This window comes from Thamnophis sirtalis, unplaced genomic scaffold (genome assembly GCF_051295495.1).
Source record: "Thamnophis sirtalis isolate CommonGarterSnake01/CBP01778 unplaced genomic scaffold, rThaSir2_p1.2 scaffold_6, whole genome shotgun sequence".
Taxonomy (NCBI): Eukaryota; Metazoa; Chordata; class Lepidosauria; order Squamata; family Natricidae; genus Thamnophis; species Thamnophis sirtalis.
The window spans coordinates 110,153,304-110,175,226 of NW_028261386.1; the positions used below are offsets into that span (position 1 = coordinate 110,153,304).

The 21,923-nt window shown below is 38.6% G+C and overlaps 1 protein-coding gene across 1 annotated transcript in view; it reads left to right on the top strand.

The window, feature by feature from the left end:
• ASCC3 (activating signal cointegrator 1 complex subunit 3) overlaps positions 1-21,923 on the top strand; it is a 223,966-nt gene that overhangs the window by 61,675 nt on the left and 140,368 nt on the right. The window contains exon 11 of the mRNA XM_087718718.1: positions 14,414-14,578. Coding sequence (XP_087574844.1) covers positions 14,414-14,578 — 165 coding nt within the window. The remainder of the gene's footprint in view (positions 1-14,413; positions 14,579-21,923) is intronic.

Consider the following 21,923-nt stretch of genomic DNA (forward strand, 5'->3'; position numbering starts at 1 on the left):
CTGCAGGGATTTTGGCTATTGCTTGGCATTTCCTGGTGTTTAAAACTAGCGCAGATCTGCGAGCGCCCTGGACAGATCTGACCAGCACCATTTTGTCCTGACTTTGCTTCACCACTTGGGACATTGACTGCTTCTGAGGGCCTTCAGCTCCTATCTTCTGCCCTAAAGCCTTGTCTCTCCAGCTCATCAAGCCAGTTCTCCCTCTGTGACTGACACCTTGGCTAACACCACTGAGGCTGAAGCTAATTCCCAGGCAGGACCTACCACTAGTAAGTGCAGCAGGCTCAATCCTGCTGCTAAGGCTGAGGGGGCTGGGTGCCCATCCAAGGGGAAGCGCCCCAAGCCCAAGAAGGTGTCCAAGGCTGCAGAGAAGATGGCTGAGAGGTGCCAAAGAGTTCTTGAAAAGCAATTTCAAAAGGCTCAAACAGCCCAGAAACTACAAGGGATCCCTCTCCACCTACAGAGGAATTTGTGGGTTCTTCCCTTCCTACTTCCCCATCCCTGGCAGGGGAAGAGGACTTTGGTTTCTCACCCAATCCTTCTAAGGCATCTCCCAGGTCTTTCTGTCCATCTCTAGCTGAGGAGTCCATGAATGAGGCGTGCTCTATTATTGAGGAGGAATCCTTGTCTCCACCTGGGACCGGACCCAGGGCCTTGTGCTCTCCTGGGGACCAAGGGCCTCAGCTGCTAGGGAAATGCAGGAAATAGTCACACGTGCGATTTCCCAAGGGATTGCAGATGGCCTCCAACAATTAGACATCAACTTGCCTCGACAGGCCAACAACTCGAGCAAGGCTCGCACTGCTGAGGCTAAAAACCCACCAGCTAGAACCTCCTCCCCGGTGCCTTCTGAGGTCAGTGAGGTGTCCGAAACGGAGAAAGGCGAGCAGGACGCTCCTGATCTATCAGAGGACGAAAATCCTCTCCCCGATATGCCCGCCTTCTCAGGCTTATTCAAGCCCCCAATGTTTAGGGCTATCCTTACCAAGGCCAGGGCCTCCCAGCTCAGGCAGACAAGCATTCCACTGAACAGGGCAATAAGGATGCAGTTGGGCCCCAGGATCCAGGTGTGGGACTCTTCAAGGAGACCACTCCTCCTCAGGATCTGGTCCCAGCTCCCCAGCTGTTCCTGGATGTTATCCAGTGCCAATAGAACCCAACTGGGTTCTATGGCTAATCCCAGTGGGGTAGATAAAAAGCTGTATACCATGGAGATTAGCATTGAGGATCTCTTAAAGCTCCCTCAGATAGATGAGCCCATTGTGGCCCTAACTTCCAATTCAGTGCTTCCAGCCGATCTGCTGGAAGGCCTCAAGACTGAGGATAAGAGGGCAGAGAAGGCCTCTCATAAAACTCACCTGGCCACCGTATGATCCATGAGGGCATCTTTGTCTTCTTCTTACATTAGCAGGACAATGCTATTTTAGCTCCTCAAGCTGCTGTCCAGCCTACCAGCAGGGGACACCAGAGCACACCAGGAATGAATAAAATCATAGCGGCAGTTGAATACTCTGCCAATGCCTTGCTCAATGCCACAAAATTTTCATCCAGAGCCCTCACCTCCAATGTGACGTTGCACCATCTGCTGTGGCTTTGCCACTGGCAGGGGGACATGAAGGCAAAGTGGAAGCTCGCTTCCCCTCCCTTTAAAAGGGGAAAGCTTTTTGGGGAGGCCTTGGATTCGGTCTTAATTGAATCCAAGGATAAACATAAAATCTTACCATCGGTCACCAAAAAGCCAGACCTCAAGGGTCAGTCCTTTTCCCGTAGGCAGCCCTTTCAGAACGCAGACCCGCAGCCTCCTCTGGGGGATTTAATCAGACATACTCCCAATCTCAGGATCGTGCCCAAGACAGGCCATTTTACAGGGATAAGAATAGGTAACAAAGTAACCACAGGTCCTTCCGAGGGAGGTATTCCAACCGATCCTTTCGGAAGTCTAAGTGATTGTCACTGGTCCCATCCCATAGGCGGGTTGTTTCCAACTCTACGCCGCTCAATTGGAGGAGACAACAGCGGATGCTTGGATTCTGAATACGGTCCATCACGGCTTGACCCTGGAATTCCTCTCAATTCCTCCATGGACCTCTGTCCGTTGTCCCATTCCCAAGTCTGTCCACAAGTGCCAGCTGATGCGGGTGGAGATAGGACATTTGCTGGAGATAGCAGCCATCGAGAAGGTCCCCAGAGGTCAGGAGGGCAGGGGGTTCTACTTGATCCTCTTCCTGGTCCCAAAATCTCCAGGGGGTAAGGGCAGTACTGAACCTCAAGAAACTCAACATCCATCTAGTGTACAAGCGCTTCAAAATTAACCAATTTTGTTGTATTTAAGTACAATGACAATAAAGCTTATACTTAAGATGCAGTCACTTCAGACCATACTGGGTTGCATCAAGCAGGGCGACCTCCTAACTTCCATCAACTTGAAGGAGGAGTATCTGCATGTTCCCATCTGTCCAGCACATCGCAAGTTCCTGACGTTCCAGTTTGCCAACCACCACTATCAATACAGGGCCCTCCCCTTCGGCCTTTCATCGACCCCAAGGACATTTACCAAGCTTCTAGCCGCAATTGCAGCTCATCTCCGATCTCTTCCAGTGAGACTCAAATGCTACCTGGACGACATTCTCATTCACTCATCATCCAGAGGGCAAGCCTAAAGAGATCTTGACATCACCATCCACGTTCTCCAATGTCACAGTTTCTCCGTCAATCGCGATAAGAGCCACCTCACTCCAACATCCAGAATTCAACATCTCGGCATGGTGATCGACTCCAGGAGCTGCAAAGTCTTTCTCACACAGGAGCAGATGGAAAGCATCATATCTGATAAGACGTATCCGAGCGACCGGGTCAGCGTCCATCGTATCTCTCTCCCAGTTGCTGGGAAAACTAACCTCATGCATTGTAGTGGTACCTTGGGCACATCTACATGGTTCCTCCTACCGATCCAGAGACGCAAGGCCAAGCAACTCCAGGAGTGTGGTTCGCCTCCCCCCGAAGGTGGTTCGGTCCCTCAGGTGGTGGCAGATGGAAGCCCTGCAATGGGGATCCTCCTTCAAGGAACCGGAGCGCCTGGTCATAACAACGGACACCAGCCTATACAGTTAGGGCGCTCATCTCCAGACTCATGTAATACAGGGCAGATGGTCGCAGGTGGAGCTCACCCACAACATAAATTGGCTGGAGCTCTGAGCTGCCAGGTTAGCCCTGCGTCATTTTCACCATCACATCAAGGTCTGCGATGTACTGACCGACAACATTGCCACAAAGGCATATATAAACCACCAGGGGGGCACTCGGTCACAAGCCCTGATGGCAGAGGCAGAAACCCTAGGCTGATGGGCGGAGCGTCACCTAGCATCGCTAAGGGCAGATCACATCTCAGGGGAGGACAATGTAGCCGCAGACTGGCTGAGCAGGACTACCATCAGCTCCATCCATCGCTTTTCCGTGAGCTATCACAGAAGTTTGGCCTTCCGAGGGTCGACCTGTTCGCCACCCCAGGCAACATGCATCTCCCCTGGTTCTTCACTAAGTTTCAGTGTCCTGGCGCAGAAGGGACAGACGGTCTCCGATGCCGCTGGCCTCCCAGCCTACTATATGCCTTTCTGCCTCTCCCCTTGATACCTCTAGTGATCAGGAAAATTCTGTCAGAGGGGCAGAAGTGTACCTAGTTGCACCATACTGGCCAAGGAGGTCCTGGTTTGCCGACCTTGTCAGCCTGTCAGTGACCAAGCACTGGCGCATACCTCAGGAGCAGATCTCCCTCAGCCAAGGGGCCATTCAACATCCGGACCCTCGGTGGCTACAATTAGCCGTTTGGCACTTAATGGGGACCTCCTGAGGCTAAGTAGATTTTTGGACAAGGTCATCTGTACCATCCAGGAGTCCAGGCGGCCTTCTACAGTCCAAATTTATGAGGCAACATGGTCTGCTTTCTCATCTTGGTGCCAGTCTCATCAGGTTATTGCCACTTACGCAACTATTCCGCAACTCCTGGATTTTTTCCAGGAGTGTCTGGACAAGGGCCTCGCACCCAACACACTCCATCAGCAGATGGCAGCCTTGTCCATCATTCTGTCCACAGATTCATCTCTGCCTCTTAGTAGACATCCCCAGGTTCATAGCTTCTTCAAGGGAGCTACCAACCTCAGCCCTCCTACAATTCCCGATACCAAACCTGGGATTTGTCTGTCATCCTACAGACACTGACCGCCACTCCATTTGAACCACTTTGATCCATCAGTTTGCATCACTTGTTTCTCAAAACGGCCTTTCTTATAGCTGTCACCTCGGCCCGCAGGATTTCCGATCTAGCAGCTCTTTCAGTCAGAGAGGACCTTTGTGTTGTGCATTCAGACAGGGTCATTCTCAGACTGGAACCGGCCTTTGTTCTGAAAGTTAACAGTGTCTTCCACAGGACACAAGAGGTGATTCTTCCTGATTTTCATCCGCGGCCCAGATATCTAAGGGAGCATGTGTGGCATAAACTTGATGTTTGCCGTACTGTGCGCATATACAAGAAAAGAACTGCTTCTTTTTGCACGTCGAAGAGATGCAGGGCTGCGACCTTGTCGTCACCATCTCCTTTCGTGCGGAACTACAGACTGGATGCCTTTGCATCTGCAGAAGCTTTCTTCAGAAGAAGAGTGTTACAACGGGTCATCGCGACTTCCGCTGACCTGGACACGTCTTCTTCCCACCCTGGGACTACATAGCTTGGGTATGTCCCATGCTTGGACACTCCAAGCAGCGCCTAGGAGAATGACCATTAGCTTACCTGAATGGTCATTCTCTAGGCGCTGCGGGAGTGTCCAACCCTGCCCTGGGGTTGTCCACGGGTGCGTGTGTTACTACATTTGAGGACATAGAACATTTGTATACATCTTCCTTTTGGGACTCATTCTTCGTTTTTTAAACTGAGCCTCTGAAGGGAGCAAGAGACGTGGCTACACAAACTTTGAACTCAGTCCTTGGGCAGCAAGCTGAAGTTAACACATGCTTGGACACTCCCGCAGCGCCTAGAGAATGACCATTCAGGTAAGCCAATGGTCATTCCGCCCTGTTCAGCTTTCTATTCATTCCCTGAACAAATGTATGCTATCATTGAGATTATAGTATAGAAATTATTTCATATACATAAGAGAATGAGATGTTCTTGTATGACTTGTGTGTTTGTTTGTAGTATGTATGTATGTATCTTTATGAATAGATACAGATGGTCCTCAACGTATGATCACAATTGAGCCCAAAATGTCTGTTACTAAGCAAGACATTTGGTAAGTGGATTTTGCCCCATTTCTTGCGACATTTATTAAGGGAATTGCTGAAGTTGCCAAGTTAGCAACATAGTGGTTAATTGAATCTGGCTTCTGCATTAACATTGTTTGTCAGAAGGTCGCAAAAGGTGATCCCATGACCCTGGAACACTAGAATGGTCATTAAATGAACTGTTGTAAGCTCAGGAAAATATATACATACACACATACATACATACATACATGCAAAAAGCTAGAATATTTTTAAACAAGGAAGTCAGTGACAGCACAAACACGCATACATACATGCACACACACCTATAGAAAATAGAAACTTTTTCACCTTGTTCCTGCTCCGCACACCCCACCAATTTCAAATTGCAATGCTATCTTAATATTAAATAAATGTAAGATCGTGGATTAATTCCAATATTCCAAATTAAATTTTATATATGGCAACTTTTCACATTTTGTTTAGCTTCCCTCAGTAATAACTTTCTGATTAATGTGGGTAATAAAAAAAGGAAGAAAACGAAAAACACTCGTAGGTTCATTGCTGTTTGCTGTGAGAGACAATAATGGAACATTGTCGTACCTGATTAAGTAGCTAATTAGCATCAATCAACTCTAACTGTAGAATAGCAGAGGTTAGTATAACCGTGATTACTGAGGCAAGAAGAGCAAAAGGGAAGGGGAAGGATGATAACGACAGGTTAATAATATGGAACTCACCTATTTTAAAAAACATTTCGATCATAATTTATATTTGCAGACTGCAAAGTCTCCAGACTGTAATCATCAGTTTTATAAGATGAATTTCACATACCATAAATTTTTTTCTACTTTTACTTCAAAATCTTACTTGCTTTAACGGGCAGGGTGCTGTGTAGAAACAAAGCAGATGTTTTTATGTTGTTCCTTTTCAGCAATAAGTACAACACATTATGGGCATTCACACTTCCACATATCTCATCTTTTCTAAGCTTTATTCAGTTTCATTCTTTCCTGCCGTAATTATTTCATTAAGTCACTGGTAATACATTAATATTCATATAATCATTTTTATTGTAAAAGAGAAAAAAACCAGTAAACTAAGCTTTAACAGTTAAATAAATATCTTAGAGTTCATTTATACTTTTCCTAAACAGGAGCACTAAAACCAGTGACTGTTTGATACAGTATTCAAAATGTATCTGCTAGTAAAAGCTCGTACTGTTTTCTATCATCTAGGGATGGGTTGAAAGTAGGTTTTGAGAAGTAGGGACACACTCTCCAAAAACTAACAGAACAAGGCCAAAATGAAATACGGTTTAATTAAATTACAGTTACTTTTAGATATGATTAAAAACTATTAATCATTTTATTTTTTAATATTTTACTGTAATAAATCCTATCTATATTTTTCAAACACCGAATATTTAAATATTAACTTAAATATGTATGTAAGATGGGTTTAGAATTAAAACCTAATCTTCTCATTTATTTAAATGAGAAAATAAAATTTCATTTGTATTTTGCTACTGCCCAGCTCCCAAAACTCTAGGCAATTTACAATGATATCGTTAAAAAAAGGAATCCAAATATAATAAAAATATATTAATCAGCAAGCTCAAACAAAACTAAAACATCAACCATAAAAATAAATTATCCAAATTAAAAATCAATTACTAAATGCCCATTGAAACAACATCACTTTTACAACTTTGTGAAACTCAGCTAGCAAAGGTGCCTAGTGTACCTCCAAGGGCAAAGTGTTTTGCAGTGTGAGAACAATTACAACCAAGCATCAATTGATCAATTGGTCTGTCTTTCTGTCCTTCTGTATCTATCTATCTATCCATCCATCCATCCATCCATCCATCCATCCATCCATCCATCTATCTATCTATCTATCTATCTATCTATCTATCTATCTATCACCACAACATAGAGTCTTAACAATTTTGAAGATATGAAAAAAATTAAAACATTCATGGTATAACTAAGGATTTTTTTAAAAAAAATCTACATATAATACCAACCTAGTAAATCATCCATAATCATAAGGATAAAAAGGCAGAAAAAAAGGGAAAAATAGAAGATAGTGCAATCATGAACTCAACAGAAATGTTCTCCTAAATAGCTCAGTTTTTAACATCCATTACCAGGTGAGGCCTTGTCTGATCTCCCTTAGGTGAGTATTCCAAAGCACCAATACAATAGGAAAGCATCACCCTCTATATCTGTTTCCTTTCAATTTCTAGAAATGCAGGATTTCTCTTTAGATAGTCTACTCTAGTGGATTCAGCCAATTAAGGTTGCAACAGCCAGCCTGAGGATACCCGAGTGTCTGCCATGAAAGGCTTTATAAATGTGGAGCACAACAGATGACTTTCTAAGACCACCATATTCAAGGACAACCATTTCAGAAGAGGGCATACTATAGTTTCCTTCAAGGACTGAGCAATGTCTTTTCTGTAGTGAAGCATTAACAATGTCCAGGATCCAAGTAGTCACACACATCTCTTGCTCCTAGTAAAAGCCAGAGTCGAAGCCACAAGCCACACTTTCACTTTCTAGTTTAAAGACCTAAAGGAATCTGAGATAACACAGTATGAAAATGCTGTAGTCACCTTTAACTCTGGACACCACTCTGTCCAAGAGGATTTAACACTTTGGTGAACACCTTTGTCAGAAGAAATGCTGTGTAAATTGGTCACAACAGCCAGACAGGAATTCGCAATGCTACCTGCTTCCTGAAAAGGAGTTTGGAACCCTATACAAGATAGCTGGACAACAACCCACCAATAGAATAAAGTAGAAACTGAAAATAGTTCGCTTCCCTCATTGCCACAAAGTACACCTGAACATGAGCAAGTACCTATAGTCAGTTATATTCCTTTTTGTCTTCTTCCACAAGTACTCAAGACATTTTTTTCTTTTGAACCAGTCCCATTGATTTTTGGCAAGGGCAGAAACCTAATTCTCCTCTTCCTAAAATGCATGTATGAATCAGACAGATTCTGTTGGGAGAAGGTAGTCCTCAGTGTATTGGCAGTGGCAGCTGTCACCAGCTAACTGTCAGAGTTCCAAGTAATACATCATAGCAATAGCAATAGCAATAGCAGTTAGACTTATATACCGCTTCATAGGGCTTTCAGCCCTCTCTAAGCGGTTTACAGAGTCAGCATATCGCCCCCACAGTCTGGGTCCTCATTTCACCTACCTTGGAAGGATGGAAGGCTGAGTTAACCTTGAGCCGGTGAGATTAGAACCGCTGAACTGCAGATAACAGTCAGCTGTAGTGGCCTTCAGTACTGCACCCTAACCACTGCGCCACCTCGGCTCTATCATAGCAAGCAAAACTCCAAGGCAGGTAGATTCCTCAAAGAATAGTTTTATTGGATATATCATATTGGCACAGATCTGGTGAAAACCGACTTTGAAGGTTCCCACGGTTTTCACCTAATTAAAAGTGGAGGTTTTCCCCTTTTCTCCAAACATCCACATGGCCCAATCAAGGTGCCGTCCAGTTGTTGGGTAACCTCACTTCTCCTCTGTCTGACCAGGTGTGAGAATGTCCTTGGTTCTCAAGAGAAAGTACAAAACCCCAGCTATCTCTATTCCTCCCTCCCGATCCCTCAACTCCAGTGTGGCAACACTGAAGCGGCAAAATGGCTTTGGTCAAGTCAGCTTCAGGATTGATACTAACATTTTGACTGCCACATTTTATACCAATGGCAATATCCTGATCAATTTCAGAGACAGTGCCATGCAGAGCACGTTCTAGTAGTCTAAATATGTCGGGATAAGGATGTAAGATACTGTTCAGTTGTTGGTCTTTGTTCAGTGGTGTTAATTTCAATTTTACAACCTGTTTTTACATTTGGCAAGCAATGATCATCTGCACACACCAAGACTCTGCAGTGATAAACATCATTCTTCCGCCTGATAAAAATCTAGCCAGTGCTAGGGTGCTGGGGAGAAAATTACATGGGCAAGAAAAATGTAAGTTGACAGTTAAAATATTGACAGTTAACCCATTTCTATTTTGTCATGCCCTAATATAGAAGCCAGATTGAAATGTCTTGCATGAGTTCCATTGCATTAAACAAATGTGACACTTTATTTTCTGGCCGTTTTTGTGCTGAGGGAAGTGAAGTGGTATAATAGCAATATAAATGAAAATGCTTTGCGGCACTGCTTGCTAAAGTAAAAGACAACAAGAATCTAGAAAAGTACTTTAAGAGGTTTTGATTTTGAAGATGAAATGTTTTTTTCCCAGTTGCTTAAATTAAGAATGTTATTGCTCCATGAAATTTATTGTAGTGTTGCAAGTTAATTATGATAATACTGATGATGAAATCTGTAATAGTATGTGTCAGCAGCATTGTGTATTATCATTGTATTTTTAGTGATGCTCACCTAGTCCCTATTGTCTTTCGGCATGAATGGAAATGTTCATTCAAAGCGCTGTAATAGACTGATTATGTAGGTCACCTTATGCCCTTCAGATATCATGGGCTATCTAAGCAAATGATCTGACAGTGACTGTTTTGAGCAACGTAATAACTTTTTAACTGGGGTAAATTTCCTGTTTTACACACACCACTTAAAATCCCTAAGCATCTCATTCACGGATCCTATTTCCCCCATGCCTGAAGAGACTGGATGGGGCTGAATTTGGGGAGGGGAGTTTTTAAAGGGATGGTGTGAGTTTATAGCTCCTTAAGATCACCTGTAGTAAAACAAAACTCAAGAATCAGCTCTCACCCATTCCTACAATGCCATCTTATTGCTGTCTCATAAAGTTCACCCTGATTAAAACAAGGAGCCCATCAAAGTTTGATCAATTTGAATGTCTCTTAGCTTCTGTTTCCCAAACAGTGTGCCTATTAAACTATAGTTCTATGTTTTGTTTTGTTTACCTTTAAGCATGCAGGATGTCCATGCTTAAGCATAAATGAGTCCATAGAAAGAGAGTTCAATAGCCCTGCTACTGGAGGATATAGAACAAGCCTACAAGTTCTTGTTAACCAAGCTTATGGCTTATAGCCGTAAGTGCTCCGTATGGACTTTTCACAGATATTTATCCAACAGATCATCTGGCGATTTTTCCCCCCTTCTCTCTTTATTAACAAAATAACACAGGTTACTATCTTCACTTTCAGGCATGTATTCCTTTTCTTCCTTCTCCTACCTCTTCACTTAATCTTGACCTTCTGATAAAAAGTATTAAAGAAATATACTAAATCAGAGTTTGATGCATGTGCATTTGTTGAAGCATGTTAAAATTAGCTCGCTCTCTTTCTCTCTCTCTCAGCAGCTTGGAGAGAGTTAACATAACCAGCATCCGAGCTGCTGTTAAGCAAGAATCCTCTTCCCTTTGAGAGAGAGTATACACACTTCATTGACAATTCTGTCCCCTTTTAAGTTTTAGAGAAGACTGTGACAGATTACCATCTGTCAGACCTCCCTCCCAGATCCTTCTTCTCATGCTACTGTACTATGTTCAAAGGTACAAAGAACAAAGTTTCTTTCAAATACAGTTGAATTATGCCAATGATTTGTTCTTCAAACATGTGTGACTGTTACTAACGTATAAAACAGTCCTTTGAACTATGTATATAGGGATCTTGGACCAATGAGTAATGACACTTTTGCTAATTGATTGATTGATTGATTTAATCAATTTATGTGCAGCCCATCTCCCTCTGAAAAACATCCTGAAGAACTCCTTAAGCTTGCAGCAACACATTTGACCTATGTTGTGACTTACTTGAATATTTTGGGAGAAGCCCAGAATAGATTGGTAGAGCTCAATCTGCTTTTTTTCTAAACCATCACCTAAAGTGGCTTAGAAATGAGAAATAGAATATGGGGGCATGTGGCTTGTAACCCTGAATAGTTTCTCTAATTGAGCACAGTAGCATTTTTGGGCCTTGAACAAAGTTTGATTATTTTTTATTAAACTTCATTTTTAAGTACCTGTTCTTGTTCTAATAAATTCCCACTTTTGTAACACTGAAAAGAAAAGAACTCTAACTGGTTGTTATATCTTGATCTGGAATGAAAATTAGATTGGAAGATGCCTACTGCATCTAATTTTTGGTGAGCCTGTGAATTTTTGATTTTTGCTTTTCAGGGAATTACATTTCAGCATTAGATTGCTGAAGCTCTAGGCAGGCTGGGAATGAAACTTAAATCTCAGGGCATAGAAAAGGCTTAGTATTGTGTTTTAAACTGGACATCTCAAAATTGTTTGTTATTCTCCCTTCCAGATTTTCTGGTTATTTTATGCATAAATTTTTAAAGGAAGTATTATTGTTTATGTGTCCTCAGTTTGTTCAAATTGTGTTTCTGTCAGAACTCTGTTGAAATTCAGAACTCCATACAATAAGTTCACACCAGTGGTGTGGGTTTCAAAAATTGTTCGAACCTATTCTGTGGGTGTGGCCTCCTTTGTGGGAGTGGCTTGCCGCCCATGTGACCGGATGGGAGTGGCTTGCTGCCCATGTTACCGGATATGAAGATGCCGAGGACACTTGTCAGAACCACCTTAAATTACCTCACACACAGCACTGGCATGCATAAGAATATGATGTAAACTTGTTTTTTAAAAGTCATCTTTGGTTTGCGTTAAAACAACTTCAACACATGCAATGTTCTGATTGCACCACAAACGCAATAGTCATCATTGCCTTTCACAGAGGCACTGAGTTTTATAAATATGAGCATGATAGTGTAGAATAATCATATCCAAGGACCAGTGTTGGGTTTCAAAAAAATTGGAACCTCTTCCATAGGTGTGGCCTGCTTTCCGGGTCCACTGGTGGAACCTCTTCTAACCGGTTCGGTAGATTTGACGAACCGGTTCTACCGAATAGGTGCGAACTGGTAGGAACCCACCTCTGGTTCACACTGTCTTCAGGGCAACAGTGTACACAATTTCACATTTAATTACTGCATTGCCATTATTTAGAGTTCCAACAGAAAGTTTTAATTATAACTTAACCATAAAAAAGCACTTCATTGATGCAGGATATCTCCAAATGCTATAAAATGAAAAGAAGGGTAGGAAGGCATACATTTCTTTTTTTTTTTAAATTTTAAGTTTGACAGTGTAACTGCGGCACAAGAAAAAGTGTGATCACAGCAGTACCAGTTTAGCTCTGGCAAATCAGCTAAATAGCTAGTATTTGGATCATTTCACACTTTAAATTCTTAATATGCATTGCTAAATATGTTTCATCACAGTTTGCTAATTAATTACAGCTACTAATTTTTGTAGTTGACATCGTTCATTTCAAAGTGTTAATAAGTTGCATCAATAATAGGTGTGACAACGATTTGTAAAATCTGGTTGAACATGCACTATTTAGAGTTATCACATACCCATTAAATACTGCAATTAGTGTGCAAGAAAACTTCTGCTCCTGGCGTTGATATTATCATCTGATATGTGCCTAGTTCTTTGGTGACTTCAGCTTTTCTCATCATAGAGGTTACAATACAACAGCGTTTGCAAAAATACTGTTTTTGCTCCTCGATTACTTTCATTTGCCCATGATTTATTTACTTATTTATTTATTGTATACCCACCTTTATTATTGTGCAAATAACTCAAAGCAGTGAACATATCCAGCATACCTTCCTCCTGTTTTCCCCACAACGACCCTGTGAGGTGAATTGGGCTGAAAAAGAGTGACTGGCTCAAGGTCACCCGGCTGGCTTTAAAGGCTAAGGTAGAATTGGAACTCAGGGTCTCCGGCTTTCTAGCCTGGTGCTTTATCTACTAAACCAAACTGGTTCTTGAGTTAAGTATTATAATGAGTCATTGGACTTTTGGACTTTTAGTGTTTCACTGTCCACTAACTATTTTCATTTTAGCAAGCTATAAAATGTCAACCTTGATATTATTTTGTTGGTATATTCAAAGGTATCCCTTCAAAAAATGGTTTTAGTTGCTATAGAATCAGTGAAGCAGGAGCGTCAGGAAGATTTCCTCATATTAACTTTTTTAAAAGGTTCTCACATTGCCCAAACTAAAACATCAATGATTACCATGTATTTACTAAATTAAATGTCTACATAAAATAAGAAGCTTAATGAAAAATCTCCCACATTTAGTCTATTGCACTTCCAAATAACAGTTTGAGAGAATAAAATCTGAAACGATGTAAATACCCTACGTTTCCTCTGGTTCAAATGTGGGAAAACCCAGTAAAAGTACGGAAGTTCTCATTCTCTCTCTCCTCCTTCCTTCCCTCCCTCCCCCCCTCTCTCTCTCGCAAATCTGAGCAGCCGCTGGGAGCCCATCTCATGCCTTCTTCCAACCCCCACACCCTTTCTCTCAGCTACTGTCTGCCTTGTGGACCTAGAACTGATTGCTGTCTCCAGGCTGGCTTTCCTCTCCTATTATCATGGAAGGTGTCTCACGAAAACAACTGAACGGAAGTTGGAAACTACTCGCGGTGTTTTATTGCCACGTGCGTGGCTGCGCAGCCACGCAGCTTAGAGGGAACATTGGCAACAACCTTTATGCATATGTGCCAATAAGCTTCAATCGTAGCCCAGGGAATTTGAGCAATATTGCATTCCCAACTTTTTTTTACTGTTTTCTTGGTACTTGCTAGGTTACAGTTTTGGACCTTAGCTGCTTCTGAAATTTCAGGGGAACTTGCTATAACAAGCCATTGATAGTTCACTCTCCCAATGGTCATCCACTAAAACAAGCAGAGCATACTTCAGCCTTCCCGATTCCACTAGGATTTTTTTTTTCTTTTGTGGTCTAACTATTTAGATTAACACAAGCACAATTGCAAGAAATGCCTTTGCTTATTAATCTCTAAACAACACAGGAAGCCTGTCCCAACCGAAGGGTGGGATGCAAAAGTTTTAATGTGAGGTTACAAGTGCATATTTGGAATGGCTAGACATGAAGATAACTACTGCAGGATTGGGCATCCTTTAGAAAGTTTATAAATAGCTGTACTTAGTTAATAGACTTTCTATTGCAGTTTCAGGTGCAAAGAAGAAAGTTTTAATGCTGCTATTTCAAGTTTATCTATCTAGCTTCATTACTTTTCAAGTTGTTCTCGACACATCAGCAAATCAGTGAATAATAAATTTAAAGACTTCAACATTGGTTTTTTTGTCTTTTCCTTTCTCAGATGCTTGTAACCACTCCAGAAAAATGGGATGTTGTGACCAGAAAGAGCGTGGGAGATGTCGCTCTCTCTCAACTAGTGAAGCTCCTTATTCTTGATGAGGTACACCTACTTCATGAAGATAGAGGTCCTGTACTAGAAAGTTTGGTGGCCCGCACTTTACGCCAGGTATGTCAAGTTAGAACAAATATAAGTAATATTGTATGCTAGATACAATTCCAATGATTAATTAAATCCCCCATCATGTCTAAGCTGCTTCCAGTAGCAGTCATCATAAAGATCACCGTGAGAAGATAATGCATTTTTGTCTCTTTCCTTTTGCAACAGAAGGAATATGGAGTATATATAGGATGCTTAGAATTTTGTGAACCATTTTGATTTTTCACTATTTCTATATAAATATCATCCAAAACGTCTTCAGTTCTCCACACAAATCCTAAAAATAAATAGAAACCATTTTTAAAAAATGAGTCAAAAGTATACTTCTTCATTTATTTATTAAGAAATACTGCATACATGTTTCTAAATGCTAATCTTAATTAGCAACACACAGACAAAGACAGTGATGTACTAATATTAAATCATGGTATTACTCTTTGTTCACATAGTTTCGTTAGACAACTGTACTGTTGCTCACAACTGCCATTTTGTTTTCTCATATGCCAGAGATTTATCCAATAAAAATCATACTGGAGAAAAATAATTCTACATACAGTAGATAGACTTGATTTGCTTATAGTTCTCATATTGCGACACATCTTCCAAAAGCCTTTTATATCCTTCAGTAAAATGACTTTTTTCAGTTATTGCTATTTTGAAATCACATAGCTTTTTTAAAAAAAAAATGAAAGCATTATTTACTAAATGATATCAAATGGTCAAGTAATTGCAGATCTAGAATCTCAATGTGGGTAAAGATATTTTTATTTATGCCTGGAAAAAATAATCCAAACACATAATTTTAGCAAATTAATCTCTGCTGCTTCCTTCTTCGTGTCCTGTTATGTTGATTCATTGTGGAAGTGCTGTTGAATAACTTGACTGTTTTATTGGTTATTGAATAAAATTAGAAAAAATTAGTTAAGTAATACCATGTTGTACTTCCTAATTCATCTGTGATTCTATATTAGATACAAAACAGATTAACAATCCTCATAAAGAAGATAACGGATTACTGGAAATTAAAACTATCTGATTTTATGTTTAAAATATCAACAGCAGGGTAAAATAACAAAAGAGCAATGTGCTATTTTGGATGGGAGGGAGTCACCACCATAGTTGAAAGTCCAGTAGAGTTTAATAGCAGAATACTTAGACTACAGATAGGATCACAAATCTCTGCAAAGGAATTACTTTTTTATTTATCTTTTTTAATATCTTTTGCAAAGATCAGTTTTTAGTCTGTTCAGCCCTGAAGTCAAATTACAGCTACCTTGTAAGGAAGGAGCTTCGAGGTCACTGATTTGGTCTTGAATAAGAATATAAAAACATGTTTGCACATTATGCACTTTTTGGTTTTACTTGTAACTCAAATTGAATTGATAAAACATTTTGGAAGAAAAAGCTTTGAGCTTTACTCTTATGCTGGGGTTAGAACATCAAAAGAATCCTCTGAAACCAATTTGCACTTTGATGTTTAAAGTTACACATTACTGAAAATAGCACAGATGTAAAATGAAAATGTTTAAAGTGGAGGGCGGGAATGAGAGCAGAAGGCTCTAAACTTCAATGATATTTACCCAACAAATTAGTGCAATTGAAATTTATTTATATATTTATTCATTTATATGGCCACCCATCTCAAACAAGTGGGTGACAACAATTATAAAAGCAATTAAAACCAAATTACAGGGATGATGCAAAAGAAAATTAAATACATATAGTGGCTGAGAGATATTATAATCTGTAGATGTTGGCATAACCAGGAAACGAGGCCCTTAGCACACTCAGGACCCCAGGCTTGTGCTCGTAACCAAACCTTCAAGATCTTACAAAAGGCAACAGGGTTGGAGCCATTCTAATCTCTGAAGGGAAAATGTTCAAGAGGACAGGCACTATTTCTTTGGCTGATTGGAGCTGGATCATGCAAATTAATCTTTAGAAAGGATGCTTCGTACTCTCCCTTTCACATCAGAAAAAAAAACAATGTCACATCCCGGGGGCGAAAATCAAATAATATTCCCTCCACCATGTAAAGGCCATTGATAGTGCTGAACAGCCTAGAGCCCAGATCTGAATTTTTGGTTACCCTATTCAGTGCCTCTTAACAATCTGACAAAGAGCAAATAATGCACAATTTTTAATATGTTTTGTTAAATTATTTCATGAGGCAAAGTAATAAAAATACAATTCTATATAACAGCAAAGAGAATTAAAAGATAAACATAATAACAAAGTTAACATTTTTAGAATAAAAAACGGGCTAGAAGCCTAAATAATTCCAAAAAAATGGTCATATTGCTAAATCTTCATTGTCCTCTTGTACAAAAAAAATTAGTCCAATACATTTAAACAAGTCATTGCTGAAAACCAAGTGTGTATTTTTTCTCCAATACAGTGTAATATTTTTAGTCAATCCCAAGGCTTGAAAAAATTATTGATTTCTTAATAGCTTCCAAATCCTAAGGATATAACTAAGAAAAACTCATGCTTCTTAATATAAAGTAATTGATTCTAAGTCATATTAATAATCCTTTTGATGTCAGCTCCAAATCCAATAGTAATAGACAATCAAACCATGTATCTTAATGTTCCAAGTTTGGGGATAAATTTCCAATAGCAGATGATTGTAAATAGCCCGTATTAAATATTCCCTGAGGTGTCCGATAGATACAAATATTATCCTCCTTTTAAAGTTATAGATTACAGTGTTCATGTTGTTTAATATGTTCTTTCATTGATTTACCAGAACAAGATATTCTAGCTTGTTATTCTAAAGGTCACATAAATAACTAATGTCAACTTCATCAGTGTCCAATAAAGATGAGTTACTGGCTTAGATTCCATGAATAATTCCTCCAAAACTACTAACTGCTGTGGCTCTCCAAAAACAATAATAGCATATGGAGCAAATAAATGAAACAATTTGCCTAAATTTGAATATACTGCATAAGTATATTTTCTATATAAAGTTCTCTGGAGAAGTTCAAACTTATTTCTAATTCTGTGAAAAAAATCCTTCGAAAGTTTTAAAAATGGTTTCTTCAGAGTTGAGTTGATTCTAAGTAGTAATATTACAAGAGGTCCAGTTTACAAACCTTTCCTCATTTTTAGATTCTACTTGTTCCATTCTGTTCTCCATCCAGAATAGATAGGTCACTATCTAAATTGGTTAAATAAATCAATAAATGTGTAATCTAGAATTATTCTACCTTATAAAAAATTCCGTTGATGAGTGGGTGATATTTATATCCCTCACACAGTATGTACCATATATTTCTTGCAGTTTTTGAGCCAGCTTTATAGCTACTTAATTGTCATATCATCTAGATTGGAGATTTGCAGACCTTCAGATCTGAAACTGGAAAGATACTGTAGAGTGGATAATACATAATGCCTGTTTGGAATCTTCTTTTTAAAAGTTGCTTCTTTTCATAAGCTTGCATGGTATCTGCATCATTTTAGAAAAATATGAAAGTGTACGATGTGCTTTGAAAATAGTATGGGTTCTCTTGTTATTTAGCTAAAATGTCTATTTTGCTGTAATTGTACAACGACAGTGGAAACCCAGTAAAAGATGCAACTGTTTTATGAAGGTGCTAACATGTCCAGCATGTGTACACAATGCATGTTCCAAGACATCAGATATGAAGCATTATATCTCCATAATGTAAACCATACTTACTAGCTAGTTATCACTGTGTTCTTTGTCCAATGCTTTGTTAATGTCAAGCATTCCAGGAATATGTTGAGGAAGTTGCTTAATTAAAAATGAGTCTGAGAAAACGTCTACATGGCAAACGTATGCTGAGTTCCAGTCATCACTGCATTGCTTATATTTTATAATATTCTCTAGGCTCTCCCTAAATTTCAATCCAACACTAGTTTTGAAATTAAAGACATTTATCCTCAAATTTCTCCAAGTTAATTCATAAAGCTTTATCAGATCATAAGCAACTTTAGTCAGTACCCTAAATAGGCATTCCTTAATCATCTTTCTGTCTCCAACATCACTCTTACTCTTCAGTCTGCTCTTTGCAATTCTTCTTCTTCTTCTTCTTCTTCTTCTTCTTCTTCTTCTTCTCCTCCTCCTCCTCCTCCTCCTCCTCCTCCTTCTTTTCTGCTGTTGCTTCTTCCTTTTCCTCTCAGTTCATTTAGCTTTCTTTTTTAAAAAATAAATTTTTATTTTATTTTAAAACAAACAGACATAAACACACACAAAACATAAAATCATCCTCCAGTTACATACAGTATGTCGATTGGTTACAAAGTTTTTGTGCTTCCTCATAATAGTCTTCACTTGCAATTTGCATAAAATTTCATATCATCAATCTAATACATATGTATCCAATTACTATGATTATTAAACATTCATTTGACTATCACTATTATTACATCCTTTTATGTGAAATATTCTAAATTTAAAATAAATTTATACTATGGCATTTCATTACATCATCCTAAAATCATTCAATAATATTACATCTTTATATTATATTCTATATAAAATTGTTTATCTTTAGTTTAGCTTTCTTGATAACAAAATTGGCTAGCAACTTTCTATCACCCATCTTGAGCAATTATATCCTCCATCACTACATCTAAACATCTATGAAATATCTGCAATTTATTTTCTATAAAGTATTATTTCTATTTTTTTGAACTGGTCACTGACTGCAATAAGAAATTTTTTTTCTTTATATTTTATTCTCCTGATAAATAACCAACAACAAACTGCCTTATACTGTATCTCTTCTTCCATTTATTTTAATCCAGATGTTCTATGCAATATCATTGTCTTCATTTCCTTGAATTTCAGTGCAGATGTGGGAATTATTATCATAGAGTACATGTCCTCCTTTCTATTACTTCTATTCCCCTTGAACAAATTGTATCTTTCAATTGCTATTTTCCAATCATGGGAGTCACTCCACCAGCGTATTTAGATATGCTTGCCTTCCCATTCTTGTTTGTGTTTCATACTCTGAGCCTCAGTGTGTACATAGCAAAAGCTATGCATTTTATAAGCCAATATTCTTTCAGATTTTTAGTGTGCACTGTAAAGGAAATTGCTGTAACAAAGCTTTTCTCTGAATCTTTACTTCAGAGATTTTCATTTCACAGGAATTAGTTCAGTTTAAAGACTTCATGATCAATCCAATCTATATGCTGCATCTTTTAGGCCTTCAGAAAAATATCCAGATTGAAGGATTGCTGCTTCTGGAAGATTCAGTCAAGTAATGAAAGTTATTGAATCCACTCAATTTTTAGCTGTGTTTCATAAGTAACCATTTCTCCTCTTTTGCTCCCATTCATGACCCTGGGAATTTTCCTGTGCAGCAAGAGTACTAAAAGAATCTGAATGATGTATCAGACTATATACAGTAGGGCGTTATTTCCAGTCTTTTCAGTTAAATAAAAATATTTTCAAATAAACATCATAAGATCCATATAGTTCTGTTTTGTATGTAGTTATTGACTGTAATTGCTGATCTTTTTACATTTCAGAATCCTCAGTTCCATAGTTATTATTATTACCCACAAAACAGCATGAAAATCATTAAAAACACAACCAAATTATAGTCCTGACATTATAAAGTATTGATTTTATTTGCCTTGTTTTCTCACAAGCCATGGGTGCATTTTAATTTAAGATAGATTATTTAAAAAAAGATGCAAAGATTATATTACCTATGACTTCCATTCTGTTGAATTCCTCCTCTCATTAACCTAATCTATTTTGATGCTATGAAAGATGTGTATTATTTGGCATCATTCTGATGGAACTAGATTCATGTAACTTCATTTAGGTTAATATGACTAAGTTGTTAGTTATTCCTATATATATAAGAAGAGTAGAATTTTTAATACTGCTAATAAAATTGACATAATAGGTTTTGACCCTACCTAGAATTACTTTCTCCTCCTTTCCCCACTTCATACTTGATATTTATGTAAACAAAATATATAAATCTATGCTAAAACCAGTAGATTTGACAACTTTAAAACTCCTAAAACAACTATTCCTTTAAAATAACTGAACGATTGGTTTTTCAAACAGAATTAAAATCTGCAGTTATATTCTCAATTACTCTCCCAATGCAGGTTGATTCTTATTCTTCAACTTTTCCTTTCCCCTGTGATAATAGTCAGTTTGCTATATGGCATTACCTAGAATTACACTTAAATTTCTTTATAATCTTACCATATCAAGCATTGGTGCAGTGAATCTCAAAGATGTTATTTAAGATTCAAACAAAATTACCTTCATTAAAATATTTTCCAGGTTCTAAAACCTCATATCTTTTAAATATAGAATAAAATGTACATTTTCAGTCCTGAATATACATTTATTTCTGTAGCTTTTAAGACTGGAACTCTATTTCTGCTGAATTTCTTGCAGTAAAGTTAGGTGATATTAGGAAGCATTCTTAACATAACCATAAAAAGGTCTGTACTTCTACTTTTTCATGCACTAGTTTTCAGTAATTGCAGAGTCGAAACGATGCTAATATTCCTCTCACTGTTACAGTAACCAATACATTTGATACACCTCTAAATCATGACAGGATTGGTTGTCTCAAATCTATTTTGATATTGCCTTCATAATGTGGAACCATGTTGCCTTCAGTCTATTTAGTGTACAAAATTAAAGTGCTCATTTTCAATCAAAAGCAAGCTTTGTCAGTTCTTAATTCTTGAAAATAGATTTTAGCTGTGCAGTTTCTCCAGTTGAAGTCCCTGAAGCAATTCTTGCCATTTAGTTATTATTGTAATCATCTACTGATTCGTCTATGCATTTTCCCATTTCTATTTTATTTTTATTTCTACTATTTCCAATTATGGTTATTACAGTATAGTACTATGGGATAGTGAATGTAGGGAAATTAATAACAACAAAAAACACAAAATAAATATCAACATCCCAATGTGTATTTTAAACAGTCACATACAATCAGTTTCTTGGTTAAAAGCAAATTATAAGAATTAGGTATTCCAAACCATTTGAACCTATAATAGAAAACTGACTGACTTAACATGTTTACAGAAGACATTCCACATTCTAGTACCATTAATTTAGTATACAGTGGTTGATAACACTTGTTGAAATAATAATAATGTCTGCTGAAGCAACCCAGGAATTCATGGCTATATAACAAGCATAGACTTGACTCAAATGTGGTATTACACTTAATAAAGATATGGTGTGCTGTTATAATGTATAATCTTAATGCCATAATGAGGCAACCAGATGTGCCAAGATTGCTGTTGCTAATCAGTGCAATTATGTGATGTTGTGTTTTACACCAACATTACTTAGTGATTGTTGAGTGAAGGTTATAAGTAGTCTTCA